This window comes from Convolutriloba macropyga, chromosome 7, assembly GCF_964194025.1.
Source record: "Convolutriloba macropyga chromosome 7, txConMacr16.3, whole genome shotgun sequence".
NCBI classification, from domain to species: Eukaryota; Metazoa; Xenacoelomorpha; order Acoela; family Convolutidae; genus Convolutriloba; species Convolutriloba macropyga.
The window spans coordinates 73,885,739-73,903,902 of record NC_134474.1 but is presented as its reverse complement, the minus strand read 5'-3'; the positions used below and the strand labels follow the sequence as shown (position 1 = coordinate 73,903,902).

Sequence of the window (18,164 nt, the reverse complement as noted above, 5' to 3'; positions counted from 1 at the left end):
AAATTTGGTCTCTTGACTTGGCACACGTGGACAAACTGTCAAAACAAAACGCAGGTATTAAGTACTTATTGATTGCTGTTGACTGTCTTTCACGCTATCTACGTGTCGAGCCACTCAAATCAAAATATGCAACAACAACAGCTGAAGCCTTCAAACGTATGATTAAGCATAAACAGCCAAAAAAAGTTTGGGTGGATGCTGGAACAGAGTTTAAGGGAAACTTCAAAACACTTTGCCAGAGGAGAAACATTAAAATTTATCAAACTTTCAGCGAAAAGAAGTCTGCGTTTGCAGAAAGGAACATACGCTCTTTAAAGAATTTTATCTACAAGTATCTGGAAGAAAAATGGACATATTCATACATCTCTCAGTTGAAAAATTTTGTGCAAACAATAAACTCACGCATCAACCGTGTAACAAAAATAGCTCCGAACAAAGTAACCAAAAAAGACGTTCCTTATCTGTTATCATTAAATGCAATTGCATCCGAGAAATTAGTTAGTCGACCCAAATTTCAAATTGGTGATTTTGTTAGAATATCAAAAATTGATTTACCCTTCCGAAAAGGTTATAAACAGACATTTACCGACGAAGTGTTTGAAGTTTACGATATTCCAACGATAAACCCTCCAACATACAGCTTTATTGATTCGAATCAGAATCCAATCAGTGGTAAGTTCTATCAATTGGAACTAGTGAAAGTTGCTGACAACAGCGAAGCGTTCACAAAGCATGAATGAGTTTACCATACATTTAGTTTCATCAGCTTCCATGGACATTTTTCCAGAGAACACTTTGGATAACTTCAAAAACTTTTTCAATGAAGAAATCAGCCTGCAAGGTGATTGGAGAGTAGCTTTGAGTGAAATTATCTTCCCATCCAGAATCAACCAGGTTAATAACACTCGAATCATAAAGTACTCCTCTGAAGGTAACAAAAACCATCAGAGAAGTATTCCATCTGGTGCTGTTTCAAAACCATACAAAGGGGAGACAGTCTTGATCAATACTGGAAGCTATGAGAACTTGGAACACCTGATAAAAGCCATCAAGACAGCTACTGGTCTAACTAAATTCAGTCATCAGTACAATAAAATCACAGGCGTTTTGATTTTGTTTTTTGGCAAAAACGAAGGAATTACATTTCCTGACGCAGAAATACCAAGCATTCTGGGCTTTGAAGGAATCAAAGATGGGTCAGGTACTCATATTGGTTATAAAATGATAGATTGCTTTGACAATTTAGCACTGGGTGACGGCGCAGCAAAAGCTTTTGTTGCTGATTACCCTTTTGATCTGCTTGCAGGAAAACAATTGATATTTGTATACAGCAACATAATTGAGTATCAACACATTGGAGACACAAAAGCTCCGCTGATTCGTATCATTGATTCAAAACAACGTCTGAAAAACGGTAGCCTTTGTGAAATTGAACCTACGCATAGAATAGTTTTTAGCAATTTGGAATATAAGAAATTGTTGTCAAACAATTTTCAGTGTATTGAGATTCAGTTGAGAACCGAAACTGGCAAATTTGTTCCATTTACGGGAACAGGAAAAGTTATTCTGACTTTAAACTTAAAAAAATTTAATTAAATGGAAGCTTACTATCAACAACAATCAGTTTCACCATACTTTGCAGGACACTATCGTCAACGAGGCAGTGGGTTCGGGGCTTTAGCGGCTGGAATTGGTAGGGCGGCCATACCCCATACCGATAGCTAAAAAGTTTTTGTGGCCCGTTGCTAAAAAGACTGGAAGAGAACTGTTTGTACAGGCGGCACCACAGATTGTTGACGTTGTAGCCAAAAAGAAGAGTCCCAAAGAAGCACTCAAATCAACTGTTCAGAAAACGGTAAAGAAACAAGTCGGTGGCTCAAGAGCCCGAATTGGAAGTGTTCGTGGTGGAAATGTTTATAAAAAACAGAAACAGAGCGGTCCTGTCAAATCCCGAAAAATCATTCAGAGAAAACAACCGTTACTGAGAAGTCGGTCAGATTTCTTTTCCAAAGTGAAAAATGAATACTAATTTATTGCCAGCAGAGGCAACACAAACAACTCTAGACTTGTTTGAAAAGCAGCCTCTCCTGATCACCTTTGACAATGCTTTTACCCAAAAAGTTGGTCCATCATACTCACCGGATGGTCCATTGCTGGAATTCGAAGTTGTTGAGGACAGGAACAACTTAATTGATTTGCAGAAGTTTCTACTTGAAATAAAATGCAAAATCACGAGAACCAATGACGCCGATTTTAGAACTGGTTCTGATGCCACAAACACATATTCGCCGTATTTTAGCAATAACGCATTGCATTCTCTGTTTTCAGAGTGTACAGTTTCGGCAAATGGCGTTAAATTGTCAAATACAAACGGCAACTACGCACACAAGGCTTTCATAGAAACAGAATTCTCATCCGGAACAACAGCAAAGAGCACTTGGTTAGTTTGTCAAGGCTATTATTATGAAAACGAACCCGCTAAAATTGATGGAGCTGACAACAGAGCTACTGATGTTGCTGCGCGAAAAGCTTTAGTTGCTGACTCTCTGGAATGTTCTCTACTTGGAAAACCGGCCTGTGATATATTGACCTGTGACAAACATCTTCTCAGTGGTGTTACACTACGCATCTCCTTCAGAAGGTCTCCAAACAATTTTAGTGTCATATCCGAATCTAATAAACATTACAGAGTAAAAATTGTTGAAGCAAATCTGTACGTGCGCAAAATGACCGTAGCTGATCATGTGTTGTCTGCGATAGAAAAAACTTTGCTTAAAACACCAGCTGTCTATCGGTACACGGAGGTGTTGCCCAGAACTTTTCTTGCCACTGCTGGCATCCGCAGTTGGAGTCAAGAAGACATCTTCTCCAAAGAACCAGTTCGAAGAATGATTATAGCAATGTCAACCAATCAGTCATATTTAGGAACTAACAGAACGAATCCTTTCCATTACCAGAAATTCAATTTGAATGAAATTGTAATTTATCGAAATGGACTACCTGTTGGCGCCACTTCAGATCAGCTAGAAAAGCCATCAGACAGCAAGAAATAACTTTTGAAACTGAAAACACTTAGAATTTGTCAAAACTCAAAAATGGTCAAAACTGAAAAATTGGGACCGAAAATTTGTCCACCCCCTTCCGATTTTGGGAAGGCAAAACCCGAGCAACCCGAGGTTATGGCAGACGGTTAGGGTTACTTCTAAGCTACTCATGGACCCAACGAACGTTATTGCATCAGAGCCACAAGTGTGGCTATTAGCACTTATTTGGTGCAAAATTGGCAATTTTCGATATTTTGTTATTTATTGGTAAACTTCTTAAATTGTTTATTTTGTGATACTTTAGATGATCATTAAAGGTGAAATACCGTACATTCGAGGCATTCACAGCCACGTAATAACCACCCGTGCTTATGTCAACAAAAGTAAATATTGCAGTAATTTGACATTTACTATGTAAACAATGACCTAAATCATTTTCTTGATTAACCAATAAGAGACAAGTACCAATGATGTTATAAATGATAAATATTTGATTATTTAATTTTATCCAATTGTTTGATTAGTGAAACCGTATTGTATTTAGAACCATTAGAAACTGTTACCATGAGCAGTTGGCTCTCAGATAGACTAAAATTTGATTCTTTAACAACTATAGTCTTTTTGCTAAGTTTTGCTAGATCTTAAGATCTTGCGAGTTCTAAGTTAGTTGAGCTTACTTAACGAGAAGTTTGCAACAATAGTAGCTACTGGCTGAAGCCTTACAAACTTCAGCACGAGATTGAACATAGACTATCACTAAGGATTTTCTTAACTTCAATCAACCAAAATTAAAGTTACAGTCCTTTTAATACGTCCGAGCGACTAATTATTTCTGCGAGATCGTTAGTCAATCAAACCCAGTGAAGAACGGGGCCTGCGTAAAACTCGAGAACCAGGCTGTGATATATCGGTTCCGCTGAGATTCTTGAGCAGCCGCAACATTTGGTCCGCCGACCCGGACACCAACAACAGCAGTAACACGAACAGCAACGAATCTTCGATTCTACCTGGTGGACCAAAACACAACCAGCAACGATGGCCAGCAAAAGTCCCAACAGACACTGGAAGACAGCTGATTGGAAGGCGAGTGGTCAACTCAAGACGTTAGAGAAAGAGCAAGTTGATCTACTCAAGTCCTTCTCCAGATACCTCAACGAGCTAGAAGGCTTCCTGACACAAAACAAAAGAATGACGGCCGAAGGTGCTTATCGATGTTTTTTCGAGATATACGACAACTTGGAAGACAACCGACAACAGCAGAGGTTACTGTTAAAACCAAAGAATTTTGAAAGCTTCGACAATGACACCAAGCGTATGTTAGAAGAAAAGAGGAAGGTCTTGCGATGGGTAGTTGACAAAGTACCAGATCTCCGAGGCATTGAAGATTGTCGCGCAATAGTCGTCGACTACCGGAAAGATACACTGAGAGAGTACAAATTATTGGGAGATTATGTTCCAATCGCGAACGAATTGTTAGAACTCGAAGAGAAATTGAAAGCAGAAAATTTAAGCGAATCCGAAAAACAGATACTGTGTGATCAGGCGGAACGGTTATTAGAAAAGCTAGATGAAATCTGTGCAGAAGCTTTTCGAATAGCGAAGACAGAAGCTTGTCACCATGGGTTTACGAATTTCAGTAATGCTAGGAGTTACTATCAAGACCTGATCAAACAGTACAGGCTCAGCAAGGATTGTGGAAACCAAACATCGTTAGTGTCAACTACATCGACTGGTGACAAAGACCCAAACGACGAAACTGTAATTGATACAGGTAATGGAGCCATAGAAAACGCTGAGGAGAACGCCGAGGTCTCTTCCAAGCTTTCTGCTACACACGGAAGCAGAAAACAACCCAGTATCGCCAACTGACGATCATCAAAAAGGCGACAGATCGAAGAAATGGAGCTCGAACACCTAAAAGCAAAGAAAGAAACAGAGCAACGACTGCGAGAGCGCCAGTTGGAGTTAGAGCAAGAGCGTGAAGAAATAGAACTTCGTCGCCAGCAAGAAGAGTTACGTTTGCAACAGCAACAACAACAACAGCGGCGAGAGCAAGAGTTACAACAACAACAAGAGCAAGAGTTACAACAACAACAAGAGCAAGAGTTACAACAACAACAACAAGAACAAGAGTTACGTCTAAAGATGCAGCAACAAGAAGACGAACTGCGTTTTCGACAGCATGAACGAGCCGTTGAAAACGAAAGAAGGAAAGCAGAAGAAGACGAAGAAGAAAGACGTATGAAATTTGAGCTGACCAAAGGAAGCTCACGGGCATCTGGATCAGTGGCAGATGAGATAGAAAGTGTCGGATCAAAACGAAACCACGGAGGAACAGCCGGGTGGGTAGAATCAGGGGCTCAACAGTCTGTCCCTCAACGACCACTATCTCCGAATGTTGTTATCGACCCTCCAACGAACTACCCCGCTGTTCCAACCAGGCGAAAGGCTTTTTTCAACGCAACTGGCTGAACCGAGCATTCTTCAGAAACCAGAAGTCCGTAAACCAATTAGAGTAACGGACCCACCAGCACCGCCGTTGACAAGGACGACGTTTCAGCAGCAGCGAACGTCAGCAGTTCAAGACAGAAACAGGAGTCAGAGTCCCGTTAACAACTTTCGGAACAGGTCTGCCGAGAGCAGAAACAGGAGCACAATGAATCACACCACTCCCCAAGTAATCTACCAACCAGTACCAAGCAGTGCTGCCAGTGGCTTGCCGAAACTAAAACTGACTGAGTTTTCAGGAGACCCACTGGAGTGGCCAGAGTGGTCAGGTTTTTTTGATGTTGTTGTTCATCAAAAGCCAATCAGCGATACAGAAAAGATGCAATACCTCAAGACCAGTCTCACGGGTCAAGCAAAGGCAGCAATATCGGGAATGGGATTCAGCTCGCAATCATACTATCACGCTTGGGATATACTCTGTGAGAAGTACGGCAGATCAGATTTCATAGTCAACGCGCAATTCAAGAAAATACATATTCATCCTCCAGTTCGGCATGACGATTCTACGAGTATCGTCAAATTCGCAAATGTGGTTACAAATGTGGTGAACACCTTGACTCAACTTGGATACACATCAGATCTAGAAGCAGAAGCAGGACTAAGTTCAGCAACGAGAAAACTTTCTCCGCAACTGAGAGAACAGTGGTTGCAGTATATGCAAGATCGTCGACTACTGAGAGGTAACCTGATTATTCTGAAGGAGTGGCTTGCCTCCAAAGCTGCAATTCATGAGAACTTGTTAGCACAGACGAACTCGTCGTTTGACAGAAACAAATTTCAAAGCCGTGATAAACCGAAGACGAGTACCTTTGCATCAAACGCTGAAGAGTCAAGCCAACCCAAGAATTTCGTATGTCCCTTCAAAGACGGACAGCATCCTATATGGACGTGTGAAAAGTTTAAATCACTGAAAGTAAATGAACGACGAGAGCATGTCCAGAGGTTCCGACTGTGTTTCAATTGTTTGAAACCAGGCCACATGTCGAAGGACTGCAGAAGCAGGACATGTAGCGTACCCAGCTGTGGAAGGCGACACAACAGGTTTTTGCACAGCGACCTACCGAAGAAGGATACTACAAAGAATGTCTCAGATGCTACAACGGCAGTAGCAACTAACATCACACAAGGAGGACTTCCAGTGGTACGAATCAAGCTGACAAACAGAGACTTAAGTCTAAATGTACTGGCGATGTGTGATTCGGGATCCTCAATCTCATTTGTGGACAAATCAGTGGTGTCAAAACTCCAACTCCAAGGCCGAAAAGCATCTCTATCAGTAGCAGGGATCCATGGCTCACAAGATGTCAAGACTGAAATAGTGCCGATAGCTGTTTCAGCGCATGAGAAGTCTCGACCACTGACAACAGTGCAATTCTATGTGCACGAGAAACTGAAATTGGGGGACCAGATTGTGGAACTGCAAGAGTTGAAAGACCGTTACCCACATTTGAGGAATTTCCCAGATCAGAGCTACTATCTAAACGATGTTCAAGTGATTCTTGGACAAGATTGCTACGACATTCATCACCCTTTTGAATTCAAGAAGTCAGAAGACAAAGCTGCACCATGGGCAGTGAAATCAAAGATTGGTTGGGCTTTAAGTGGACCCCTACCAGCGAAGCAAGCAGCAACTCTTGCGACCACAGCAACATCAATTGCAGATGACAAATTAGCAAACCAGTTGAGTAAGTGGTGGGATATCGAGTCCTACGCTTCAAACTGAGATGTTACCGGTCATTCGAAAGAGGAACAAAAAGCCATCAAGGCGTTGGAGCAAACAACGCGATTCAATGGTGAAAGATACGAAGTTGGACTTCTGTGGCGAGAGGACGAAGTGAAGTTACCAAACAACTTCTACTCTGCAATGGGGCAACTCAAGTCCTTAGAACGACGCCTACAGAAAGACGGGGCGCTAAAGAAGCGCTACCAAGAAACAATCGACACAGATGTCAACGCTGGATACGTTCGGAAAGTAGATCAAGCTGAACTGAATGAAACCAAAGATAAACTGCAATGGTATTTACCACATCATCCCGTCATAAACCCGAACAAACCCGAAAAAGTCAGAAGAGTGTGCAACGCAGCAGCAAAGTATCAAGGTGTAGCCCTAAACGACAAACTTCTACCTGGGCCAGACCTGCTGCAGAGTTTAATCGGAATCATATTTCGCTTCCGAGAACACCAAATAGCCTTATCAGCCGATATAGAAGCAATGTTTCTTCAAGTAGCTGTCCCAAAGGATGACAGCCGATGTTTACAATTCCTCTGGAGAGAAGATCCAGAGCGGAGAATAGAAATCTACGAGTAAACACGACACGTTTTTGGGGCGAAAAGCTCGCCGACTTGTGCAAATTACGCCTTGCACCAAGTGGCGAAAGATAATGCGAAAGACAATGAAGTCAAGTCACACATTCCAGAGACAGACAGATCAAAGAAAGTTGTGAAAACTTTCGAAGCAGAACCACAATCATCCTCAATCCTAGGACTCAACTGGAATGTGGACACAGACAGTCTCATAGTCTGTCGTGGAACTGAGTAAGAAGTTCCAGCAAAAATAACTCAGAGATTTGTCCTATCCTTTGTCTCAGCAGTGTTCGACCCACTTGGGATATGTTCACCATTCACCATGCGAATGCGGTTTCTACTCAAAAGCATCTGGGCAGCAATGGGAGAAGCATGGGACAAAGAGTTGTCAGCAGAACACTCAAAACTGTTCAGTGATTGGTGCTATGAGTTGAGAGAAATAAGGACAATGTCAATAAATCGACTTTATTTTGAAAACGGATGCACAAACTTGAGACTACACATCTTTACAGATGCATCAGAGGAAGCAATCTGCATTGTGGCATATCTGCAAGATGGAGCAACGCTAAAACTGACAGATGTAATAGGGAAATGCCGTGTGGCACCCATCAGACATATGACAATACCGAAATTAGAACTTCAAGCCGCACTCTACGGAGTTCGTCTCAGAAAGCAGATACTCAATGAACATGATGTCAAAATTGACAAAATCTATCATTGGACCGACTCATCAACAGTGCTACAGTGGCTACAGGCAGCGCACAAGAAACAACAAGTATTCGTTGCGAACAGAGCAGCGGAAATATTGGAAAACTCATCGATGGATCAATGGAGACACTTCAAAGGTGTCGAAAACCCTGCCGACATCGGAACCTGAGGAATGTCCATCGAAGGCCTCAAGGAGTCTGTATGGCTAAACGGGCCGGCATGGCTCCAGGCAGATGAAGAAAAGTGGCCAAAGCCGTGGTGCCAAGTGAATGAACTCGAACCTGAGCAGGTTATGAGTACTGTAGCAACAGAAACAAAACTAGACCAAATATTTGACTAGAGACGATACAGTTCCTTCAACCGAAATAGGAACTTCATTGCCTACTGCGTGAGGTTAAAGACAAAGCGGAAGGGCCCCCTCAAAGCAGACGAAATTCATCAAGCCGAGCAAATACTGTTTCGATTTGTTCAAAACGAAAGCTTCCCGAATGTTTCGAAGTCTATAGCAAACAGCAAAGAAATCTCCAAAACTTTAAACATTTCCAAATTGTCACCCTTCATAGAGGAAGATGGAATAATTAGAGTAAAAGGCCGACTGAAGCATTCAAACCTTGACTACAATGCAAAACACCCAATATTGTTAACAGCAAAACATCCAGTTGTACAACTTGTTGGAGAAAGCACATCAAGACAACCTACATGAGGGCACAGAATATGTGAGAAACATGCTCCAACAAGAATACTGGATCATCGGTCTGAGAAATGCATTAAGGAAAATCAAGTCGAGATGCATCAGATGCAGACACAGGAACGCCAACCCAATTCACCCACCGATGGCAGATCTACCCCGAGAACGACTTGATGAACATGTGTTCCCATTCACTCATACCGGAGTCGACTACTTCGGACCCTTCGAAATCAAGTTCCTACGACGTACCTTGAAGAGATGGTGCTGCCTCTTCACTTGCCTGACAACGAGAGCAGTACACATTGAAGTCGCTCAGTCATTGGACACCGAGTCATGTCTAGCTGAAGTGACAAGATTCATTGCAAGACGTCGCTACCCAAATACCATCATTAGTGACAACGGAACAAACTTTGTTGGTGCAGCCAATGAGCTGAAAGCATTCATGAACGAGTGGGACAAAGCTAAGATTGAGAGTGACTTAGCACAGAAAAAGATTGTTTGGAAATTCAACCCTCCCGGAGCTCCTCACTTTGGTGGAATCTGGGAAAGACTGGTTCAAAGTTGCAAGAAGGTCATGATTGCAATCTTGGACAACAGAAGCCTCACCGACGAGGTACTCAGTACAACAATGTGTCTTGTAGAGCAGACTCCCAACGCAAGACCCCTGACGGCAGTAAGTGACGACCCTGAAGATTTGACAGCACTCACACCTAATCATTTTTTGCTAGGACGAGAGAACGCGAGTGCACCATTCACGCCATCCAGTGAACGCTACCATGACCTGAGAAAATCATTCAAAACGGCTCAAGCATATGCCGAGATGATCTGGAAAAGATGGACTCGCGAATATCTTCCACAATGGAACCAGAGATCAAAGTGGTCAAAAGAACATGTGCGAAACCTGAAAGAAGGCGAGTTAGTGTGGCTAGTAGATGACTCTGTGAAACGATGTGAATACAAGCTTGGACGAATCATTGAGATCGTCACTGGCAACGACGAGAGTCAAAATGGCACATGGAGAGCTAAACCGGCCAGTCGTGAAGTTAGCGCCAATATTCTACGATGGTGTTTCCGAGATCGAAAACAGGGCCGGCGATGTTGGCGCCACTTCAGATCAGCTAGAAAAGCCATCAGACAGCAAGAAATAACTTTTGAAACTGAAAAAACTTAGAATTTGTCAAAACTCAAAAATGGTCAAAACTGAAAAATTTTACAAGTTGGGACCGAAAATTTGTCCACCCCCTCCGATTTTGGGAAGGCAAAACCCGAGCAACCCGAGGTTATGGCAGACGGTTAGGGTTACTTCCAAGCTACTCATGGACCCAACGAACGTTATTGCATCAGACCCACAAGTGTGGCTATTAGCACTTATTTGGTGCAAAATTGGCAATTTTCGATATTTTGTTATTTATTGGTAAACTTCTTAAATTGTTTATTTTGTGATACTTTAGATGATCATTAAAGGTGAAATACCGTACATTCGAGGCAGTCACAGCCACGTAGTAACCATCCGTGCTTATGTCAACAAAAGTATATATTGCAGTAATTTGACATTTACTATGTAAACAATGACCTAAATCATTTTCTTGATTAACCAATCAGAGACAAGTACCAATGATGTTATAAATGATAAATATTTGATTATTTACTTTTACCCAATTGTTGGATTAGCGAAACCGTATTGTATTTAGAACCATTAGAAACTGTTACCAAGAGCAGTTGGCTCTCAGAGAGACTAAAATTTGATTCTTTAACAACTATAGTCTTTTTGCTAAGTTTTGCTAGATCTTAAGATCTTGCGAGTTCTAAGTTAGTTGAGCTTACTTAACGAGAAGTTTGCAACAATACTAGCTACTGGCTGAAGCCTTACAAACTTCAGCACGAGATTGAACATAGACTATCACTACGGATTTTCTTAACTTAAATCAACAAAATTAAAGTTACAGTCCTTTTAATACGTCCGAGCGACTAATTATTTCTGCGAGATCGTTAGTCAATCGAACCCAGTGAAGAACCAGGCCGGCGTAAAACTCGAGAACCAGGCTGTGATATATCGGTTCCGCTGAGATTCTTGAGCAGCCGCAACACTACCGGTTGTTGGAACACCAATTTCAACAACCTCAGATCAACGAGTCTACTTCAACACGCTTGAAGCTTTAGATTTTCTTGATAAAGGTGGTCATGGCATTCCCCTAGCCGATTATCCAAATCACTTTATTCTGGCCTTCGACCTTACTTCAACACAGGAGGCTTCACACGATTTTATTCATCCTGAATTAACAAATTGTTCAATTTCAGTGGAGCTCACTTTTGGAACACCTTTGGTGACAGCGTTGAAATTTTATTCCTAGGTGAACGAAGTTCAACTTTTTACGTCAACTCTGAACGAAAAGTTACCAAAAACTCGGTTATTACATATCCTGTTGCTGGATAATTTTGAGATAACTTATCTAGTAAATAAATGTTTTCATCTGAAGCACACATTTTGTGGAGTTTTTGCAGCTGACAATTTTCCAAGACTGCGAGATAATTGCTTTGATGTGGTCAATGCCTCAATATCAACATCATCGGGTAGTCATTGGCTACTGATTTGTAATTATAAAAAAACAAGGTACTTTGCTGATCCACTTGGGCAAGCACTGGATTGCTACCATTTTGTATACACTCGACTGCTGCAGTTCTACTTCGAAGAAGAAGTCGTTCAGTGTCTCAGATTGCAGCCAATTCAGAGCCCAAACTCCAAACTGTGTGGACTCTTTTGTATTTATATTGCTCATATTATTTTCACATATAGCTATCCCTTTGTACACTACATGAATGATGATGATTTACTACGATTTGCTAAGCATATGATGTAGGACAAATCAATCAATTTAAATTTTTTAGCATCAACTGTTTTCATAAATTCTTAACTTTTTTCCATTGAGGCTAGATCGCTCATTTTTTAATGAAACATGTGAGTTTAATTTTTTAATTCAAATCGAAAGTTAATTTTTACATTCTCATTATCAACATTCAGGGAGCCATATCCACTAATAATAATATCAATAATTTTTGAAAATTCTGCATAAGAACTGTTCTGATAAATACTTAAAAATCAGTTAAAAGTACAAGTTGGTATGAAATCAGTTTGAACTTTAACATTCTCTTTGACAGTCTCCAGTTCAAAGATATTTGGAAGCTTTCTTTTGGAGCTATATAAATCTAGCTGATGTTGGTGATTGTAAATGACTGCTTGCTGCAACTTCTCAAAAGTTTCTTCGTGAAAAGTGATGTTGACAGATTGTGTTTTGTGGAGTAGAATTCTGAAACATGTGTATAGGCAAGGTATAGAATAGGGTTTTGAAGAATTTTTTTTTAAAGCCTCTGTTACTTGATCCAAAGCTGCAATAACATGATAATGTTGTTCTTTTATTCTACAAAAGCTGTTGTTCTCATGGAAACTGTAAGCAAAACTGTTGTTGATTTCTTTAGTATCAAATATTGGCTCACTTCTGCAGATAAAATGGTGAAATTTCTTTTGAAACTGTCAAAAGAATTCAGGTGTTCGTTCAAACATTGCCTCAACCATTTTCAATACTGTGTGTCGCTCTCAGAACTTCTCTTCGCTTTCTTCTTTGATCGACCAGCAACCTGAGTTGAATTAACGCTATTCGTCTCCGGTGAGAACGCAAACTGATAACGTCGTTTCCTTCCCGTTATCTTATTGTGTTCTTTTTTGATAGGTTGTTCTGATTGTCCGGTCCTTAGTTTTTCACAGAGTGAATTGTAGCTTTGAGATAATTGTTCAAACTCAGCTAAAGATAATGTTATTCTCTGGTTGAACTTGAAACCATCACTGTTACAGTTGTTTCTGTTGTCTTGGGTTTGATCACGGAAGTTATCTTTTTTTTTAAAGTTTTACCGTTATATATGTTCCAGCAGAGTCATAAATTTTCACACAAGCAACTACATAACGTTTTTCTGTACACGTAATATCGTGAGAAAAGTCAAAGAAGGAACAATCGTCAACCTCTGGCATAATTTGTTTACAAATCAAACTCAAACTGAAACTCAAACAAATTCTTATAAGTTTGCCTTATTGCTATACAAGTACTGTGTTAAACTGTAATAACAAAACCACCCAATGCAGACAGTTGAACATGTAAACTTATTCAAAAATAAATCATTGACACTCTCGGTCGGTCGGTCTCCCAATCACAATGGAATACGACAACTACTCGTGTATAATGACCTTCGGCAGTGACTATAGTAGTTAGTCATAGTATACATTATATTCTAAAAATAGATTCATGACACAGAGAGTTCTAACAACAGCACATGCATAGCAACAACCACTCACCTCCTTGCCTATTACTATATTTTGTTCTCATGCATCATCAAATAAAGGGTTATAAGAGTATTTGAGAAGACTGACTGATAGTAACAGACATAAAGAATACTACAAACAGTCAACAACCTATTGATGACAGTTTTTGGTTATAAAACATTTGATATAATCTTAGTACCAGGTAAAATGATGTCCACAAAAAATTAACATTAACACCTGCAACCCAGCGCCAATTGTGTTTCTCACAATTTTAATACTTCAAAATTTTTGAATTTTCCCAAAATTTTTCGAAGTTTTTTTTCAATGATTAGGCCCACCAGGTGAGATGAGGTCAACAAAAAATCGTCTTTGAGACCTGAAACCCAGCGCAAAATACAATTCATGCAATTTTAACACTTTGAATTTTTCATTTTTTTCAATTTTTTTTTCAAAAAATTTTTTTTTACTGATGAGGCTCACCTGGGCTGATTACAAAATGACAACCACTGGAACAGCAGTGCTTTTTCCCGACTAACATATAAAACAAACCAAACCAACCAAAAAACGTCAAAAAAAATCAGAAATTTGCCAAAAATGTGTCTTACTGGGCACGCAACGGGGGGGGGGGACATTTGGGTGGTACTGTGTTCGCAACGGGGGGGGGGGGACACGAAAAATTTTTCGAAAAGGCGATAGTTTTTGGCGTTTTCCACCGCTCTTGCCAAAACGCCAAAAACTATCAACTTTTCGAAAAAATTTTTCATGTCCCCCCCCCCCGTTGCGAACACAGTAACACCCAAATGTCCCCCCCCCCGTTGCGTGCCCAGTAAGACACCTTACTACTGCTATAGTTACTTCAAAATTCTGACGTGCATCCTAAGCTGGTACGCGGTTCGCAAAAATGCAAGATTTTTTCAGTTACTTCATCGGAGTCACGCTTTACCGGCAAAGAAAATTTGACTGTGCGCTGAGCTTCATTTGGGCTTCCTAGTCACTTTTGAGAAAGTGCAGAAAAATTATGTGTCACAATAATGTATTATTACCAGCGCTTATATCAATATAGTGAGGAAGGTAATTGTTTTACTTTCGTTTGCCGCCTTCAAAGAGACCAAAATGCGATTTATATTTTTTCAGTGATTCTATATTTTCGCAACACCAATAACGTATAGCCCCGGCATCACCCCTCCCCCCAATCATGGATAAAGTACCATAATTTGGGCTGTAGATTCGTGGGGTGCCATAAAGGGAAGGACCGGTTTTCTCTATTGATAGCATGAGTTTTTTTTATAAAAGTCTTATCAACAACTAATGTGGAATTTTTGAAGAGAAAAAAGGTACATCTTGAATTGCAACGCGATTCGCCACAAATGCCAGATTTTGTCAGTTAATTCACAAGAGTCATGCTATAATTGACGAGCTGTGACTGCACTGACATAACAAATGATTTTAAATGCTCTATAAGAAGGTTTCAGTGATTTGAGTAAACTTGGTTTATGCTTTAGATCAAGGACGCCTTGGAATCGTGGGGCTACGACACCTGGATCGATGACAATCAAATGGGCGACAATGTCATGCTGTCAATGGCAGAAGGTGTCTTCAACTCCGACGCTGTTCTTATTTGCTTAACCGACAACTACCAGAACTCGTTCAACTGTCAGAGAGAGGCTAGTATGACATTTGACGAGAGGAAGCCGATGATTCCTTTGAAACTGGAGCCAGGGGTGGACTGGAAGCCGTGGGTGAAACTGCTAATCTCTGGCAAGAGGTACATTGAGATGGACAGATCTCCCTCCTTCGATGACTTCATGGCTGAACTCAAGACTTACTTGGAGAGAATGGACGAATTGAAATGAGATTTCAGTTTGAGTCGTTACTCAGGATAGACAGCAACTGACAAATGCACATTTTTTTATCATTTAACAGATCATCAGGGAAACTTTTGTTTGTTTTATTTCATGGAATTATTTAATAAAATCGAAATTTGAAATTTAGAAATAGTCCAAGTTGACCATACACAAGCAACTTGACCTTAAGCTATACGAGCGTTCTTTGAAGTTATTTTGAAACGAATCTTTATTTAAAGACCATGCAGACTCTGGATGGGGTCCTGATAAGACTGTCCAGATCGTAGACCATGCTATCAGATTCTGTGGAAAGGTAGCCGTTTTCATTTTTACGTAATTTTCATTATAACGTAATTTGCATTATAACGTAAGCTTCATTATTACCTAGTGTTCATTTTTACGTTGTTTCAATTATTACGTAATTTTCATTATTATGTAATTTTCATTATTACGTAATTTTCATTATTATGTAATTTTCATTATTACGTAATTTTCATTATTACGTAATTTTCATTATTACGTAATTTTCATTATTACGTAATTTTCATTATTACGTAATTTTCATTATTACGTAATTTTCATTATTACGTAATTTTCATTATTACGTAATTTTCATTATTACGTAATTTTCATTATTACGTAATTTTCATTATTACGTAATTTTCATTATTACGTAATTTTCATTATTACGTAATTTTCATTATTACGTAATTTTCATTATCACGTAATTTTCATTTCATTATTACATATTTTTCATTTTTCGTATTTTTCAGTCTTACGTAATTTTTGTTAATTATGTATTTTTCATTCTAAGACTATAGTGGGCCCATAATCTGAATACTTGTTGAAAAACGAACGAGATCAAATACAATAAAAAATCGTACTAGTATCAAACCCTAGGACAACTGCAGGTTATAAAAGTTATTTGTTCCGTGGTCATGCTTGTTAAATTCTGTCGCAGTTAGATTTTTTTGATCATTTTTGGCTCCTCAGTCGTAGTTCCTTCGTCAAATGCTATGGAAGTATTCAAAAGTGAGAAAATGTTCCAATCCTGCAGGAGAAGATTGTGCTTGGTTTCACAATAATCAAAATAATTATAGGTGAAAACACTCTATCGTAATCTATATTCAAGATATAGCGCGTCTATATATGTAAGCAACGTAACCTGGTCTCGTTCAAAGGCAAAAGCACATCAGCGTGCCTCGGCAAATCTAGTTCCATTTGTTAGCAGGTCATAGTCTAGGTGATCAATTAAAACTAATCCGTTCAAAAAACCAAATTTGTTAGGTTAAGCGAACTCTTTTGAGCCATTTTGGAAGTTCTTCTTAATGGGAAATCGGCTTTTGTATTTCTGAGAAATAATACGTATGTTGCATTTAGAACGGAAAATCTAAGCGAAAGTTTTGATATAATACGCACAAAAATTCTCTATCTAATGATATAATTTATTCATTTCACTTTACTCGGTAACATCCTCCGGCCCGGAAGAAAATGTTGGGAGGATTGGGACAAGCTTAACGAATGGGCGGACGAGCGATCCGGACGACGTGCGTACGACGGCGGAGCGGACGAAGCTGTTGGAGCCGTAACGGAATTCTTCAATCCGAGCAGTTGGATAGTAACCCCTAGGGTTGCTTTCTTCAACGATCCAAACTAAATCACCAACCTTGAGGTGCTGCTCGGCAGGCGTCTGCCGCTTAGATCTACGGTTCAGTTCAGGTACATACTCCTTAAGCCAACGTCTCCAAATTGCTTTGGCGTAGGACTGTGCACGGGCGTACCGCTTACGATGATCAAACTCATCCATAGACGGAATTCTGGTTGCTTGGTTATCGAGTAGAAAATGGTTAGATGTTATTGCGCCTAGGTCGGACGGGTCGGCGCTTACAGGCGTTAAGGGACTTGCGTTTAGTGCGTGTTCAACAAGACAAAAAGTAGTGTTCAACACCTCATCTGTGAGACGGCGCGTACCGAGGATAGTGTACAGTACTCTTTTAAAACTACGAACTAACCTCTCCCAGATGCAACCTTGTTGTGGCGCACTGGGTGGATTGAACCTCCACTTAATGCCGTTATGTGCAAGTTTGGTAGCAATGTTAAGCGTATTCCATTTCTCCACTCATTCACGGAGCTCTTTCTCCGCTTCAATGAAGTTCGTACCAATAACCGACCAAAGCATAGCAGGAGTACCCCGGCGGGAGACGAACCGCTCCACTCCCATTACACAGGAGCTATTATCCATAGACGGGACAACTTCAACATGGACAGCACAAGTAGTGAGACAAGTGAGGAGAAATCCTCTCCTCTTCTCGGTAGTCCGACGAACTGTGACGTAGAATGGGCCGAAGTAATCAACCCCGGTGTTGGTAAGGGGAGGAGACTGGTATGCGAGTCTCTCCTTTGGGAGTTTTGCCATGATAGGTTGAATGGTTGCTGCACGGAACTTTCTACACAAGACGCAGTTTGATTTGATGGAACGCAGTGTGGAACGTAGTTTAAGGATGGCATAACGTTCCTGTACCTTTGACCGTAAGTAATCGATGCCCTGATGATGGTTCTTCAAATGAGTATGCCGCAGGAACAGTTTAACAATATTATGACGCGCATCCAGCACGATAGGATGCTTAGTGTCAAAGTCAGTTTCCACTAGGCGTCGGAGTCGACCAGAAGAACGGATGAGACCATGAGGCCCTATAAACGGAGTAGACTGAGCAATGCGGCTGCTCTTCTTAACGGATTTGTTGTCAAGAAGATTCTTT

General features: G+C 40.4%; 1 protein-coding gene across 4 annotated transcripts in view; it reads left to right on the top strand.

The window, feature by feature from the left end:
- The window catches only part of LOC142342527 (uncharacterized), a 68,137-nt gene extending 52,578 nt beyond the window's left edge, over positions 1-15,559 (top strand). For all 4 annotated transcript variants that reach the window (XM_075393878.1, XM_075393879.1, XM_075393877.1 and 1 more), the window contains one exon: positions 15,064-15,559. In XM_075393878.1, coding sequence (XP_075249993.1) covers positions 15,064-15,414 — 351 coding nt within the window. In that variant the 3' untranslated portion in view covers positions 15,415-15,559. The remainder of the gene's footprint in view (positions 1-15,063) is intronic.
- The last annotated feature ends 2,605 nt before the right edge of the window (positions 15,560-18,164 follow it).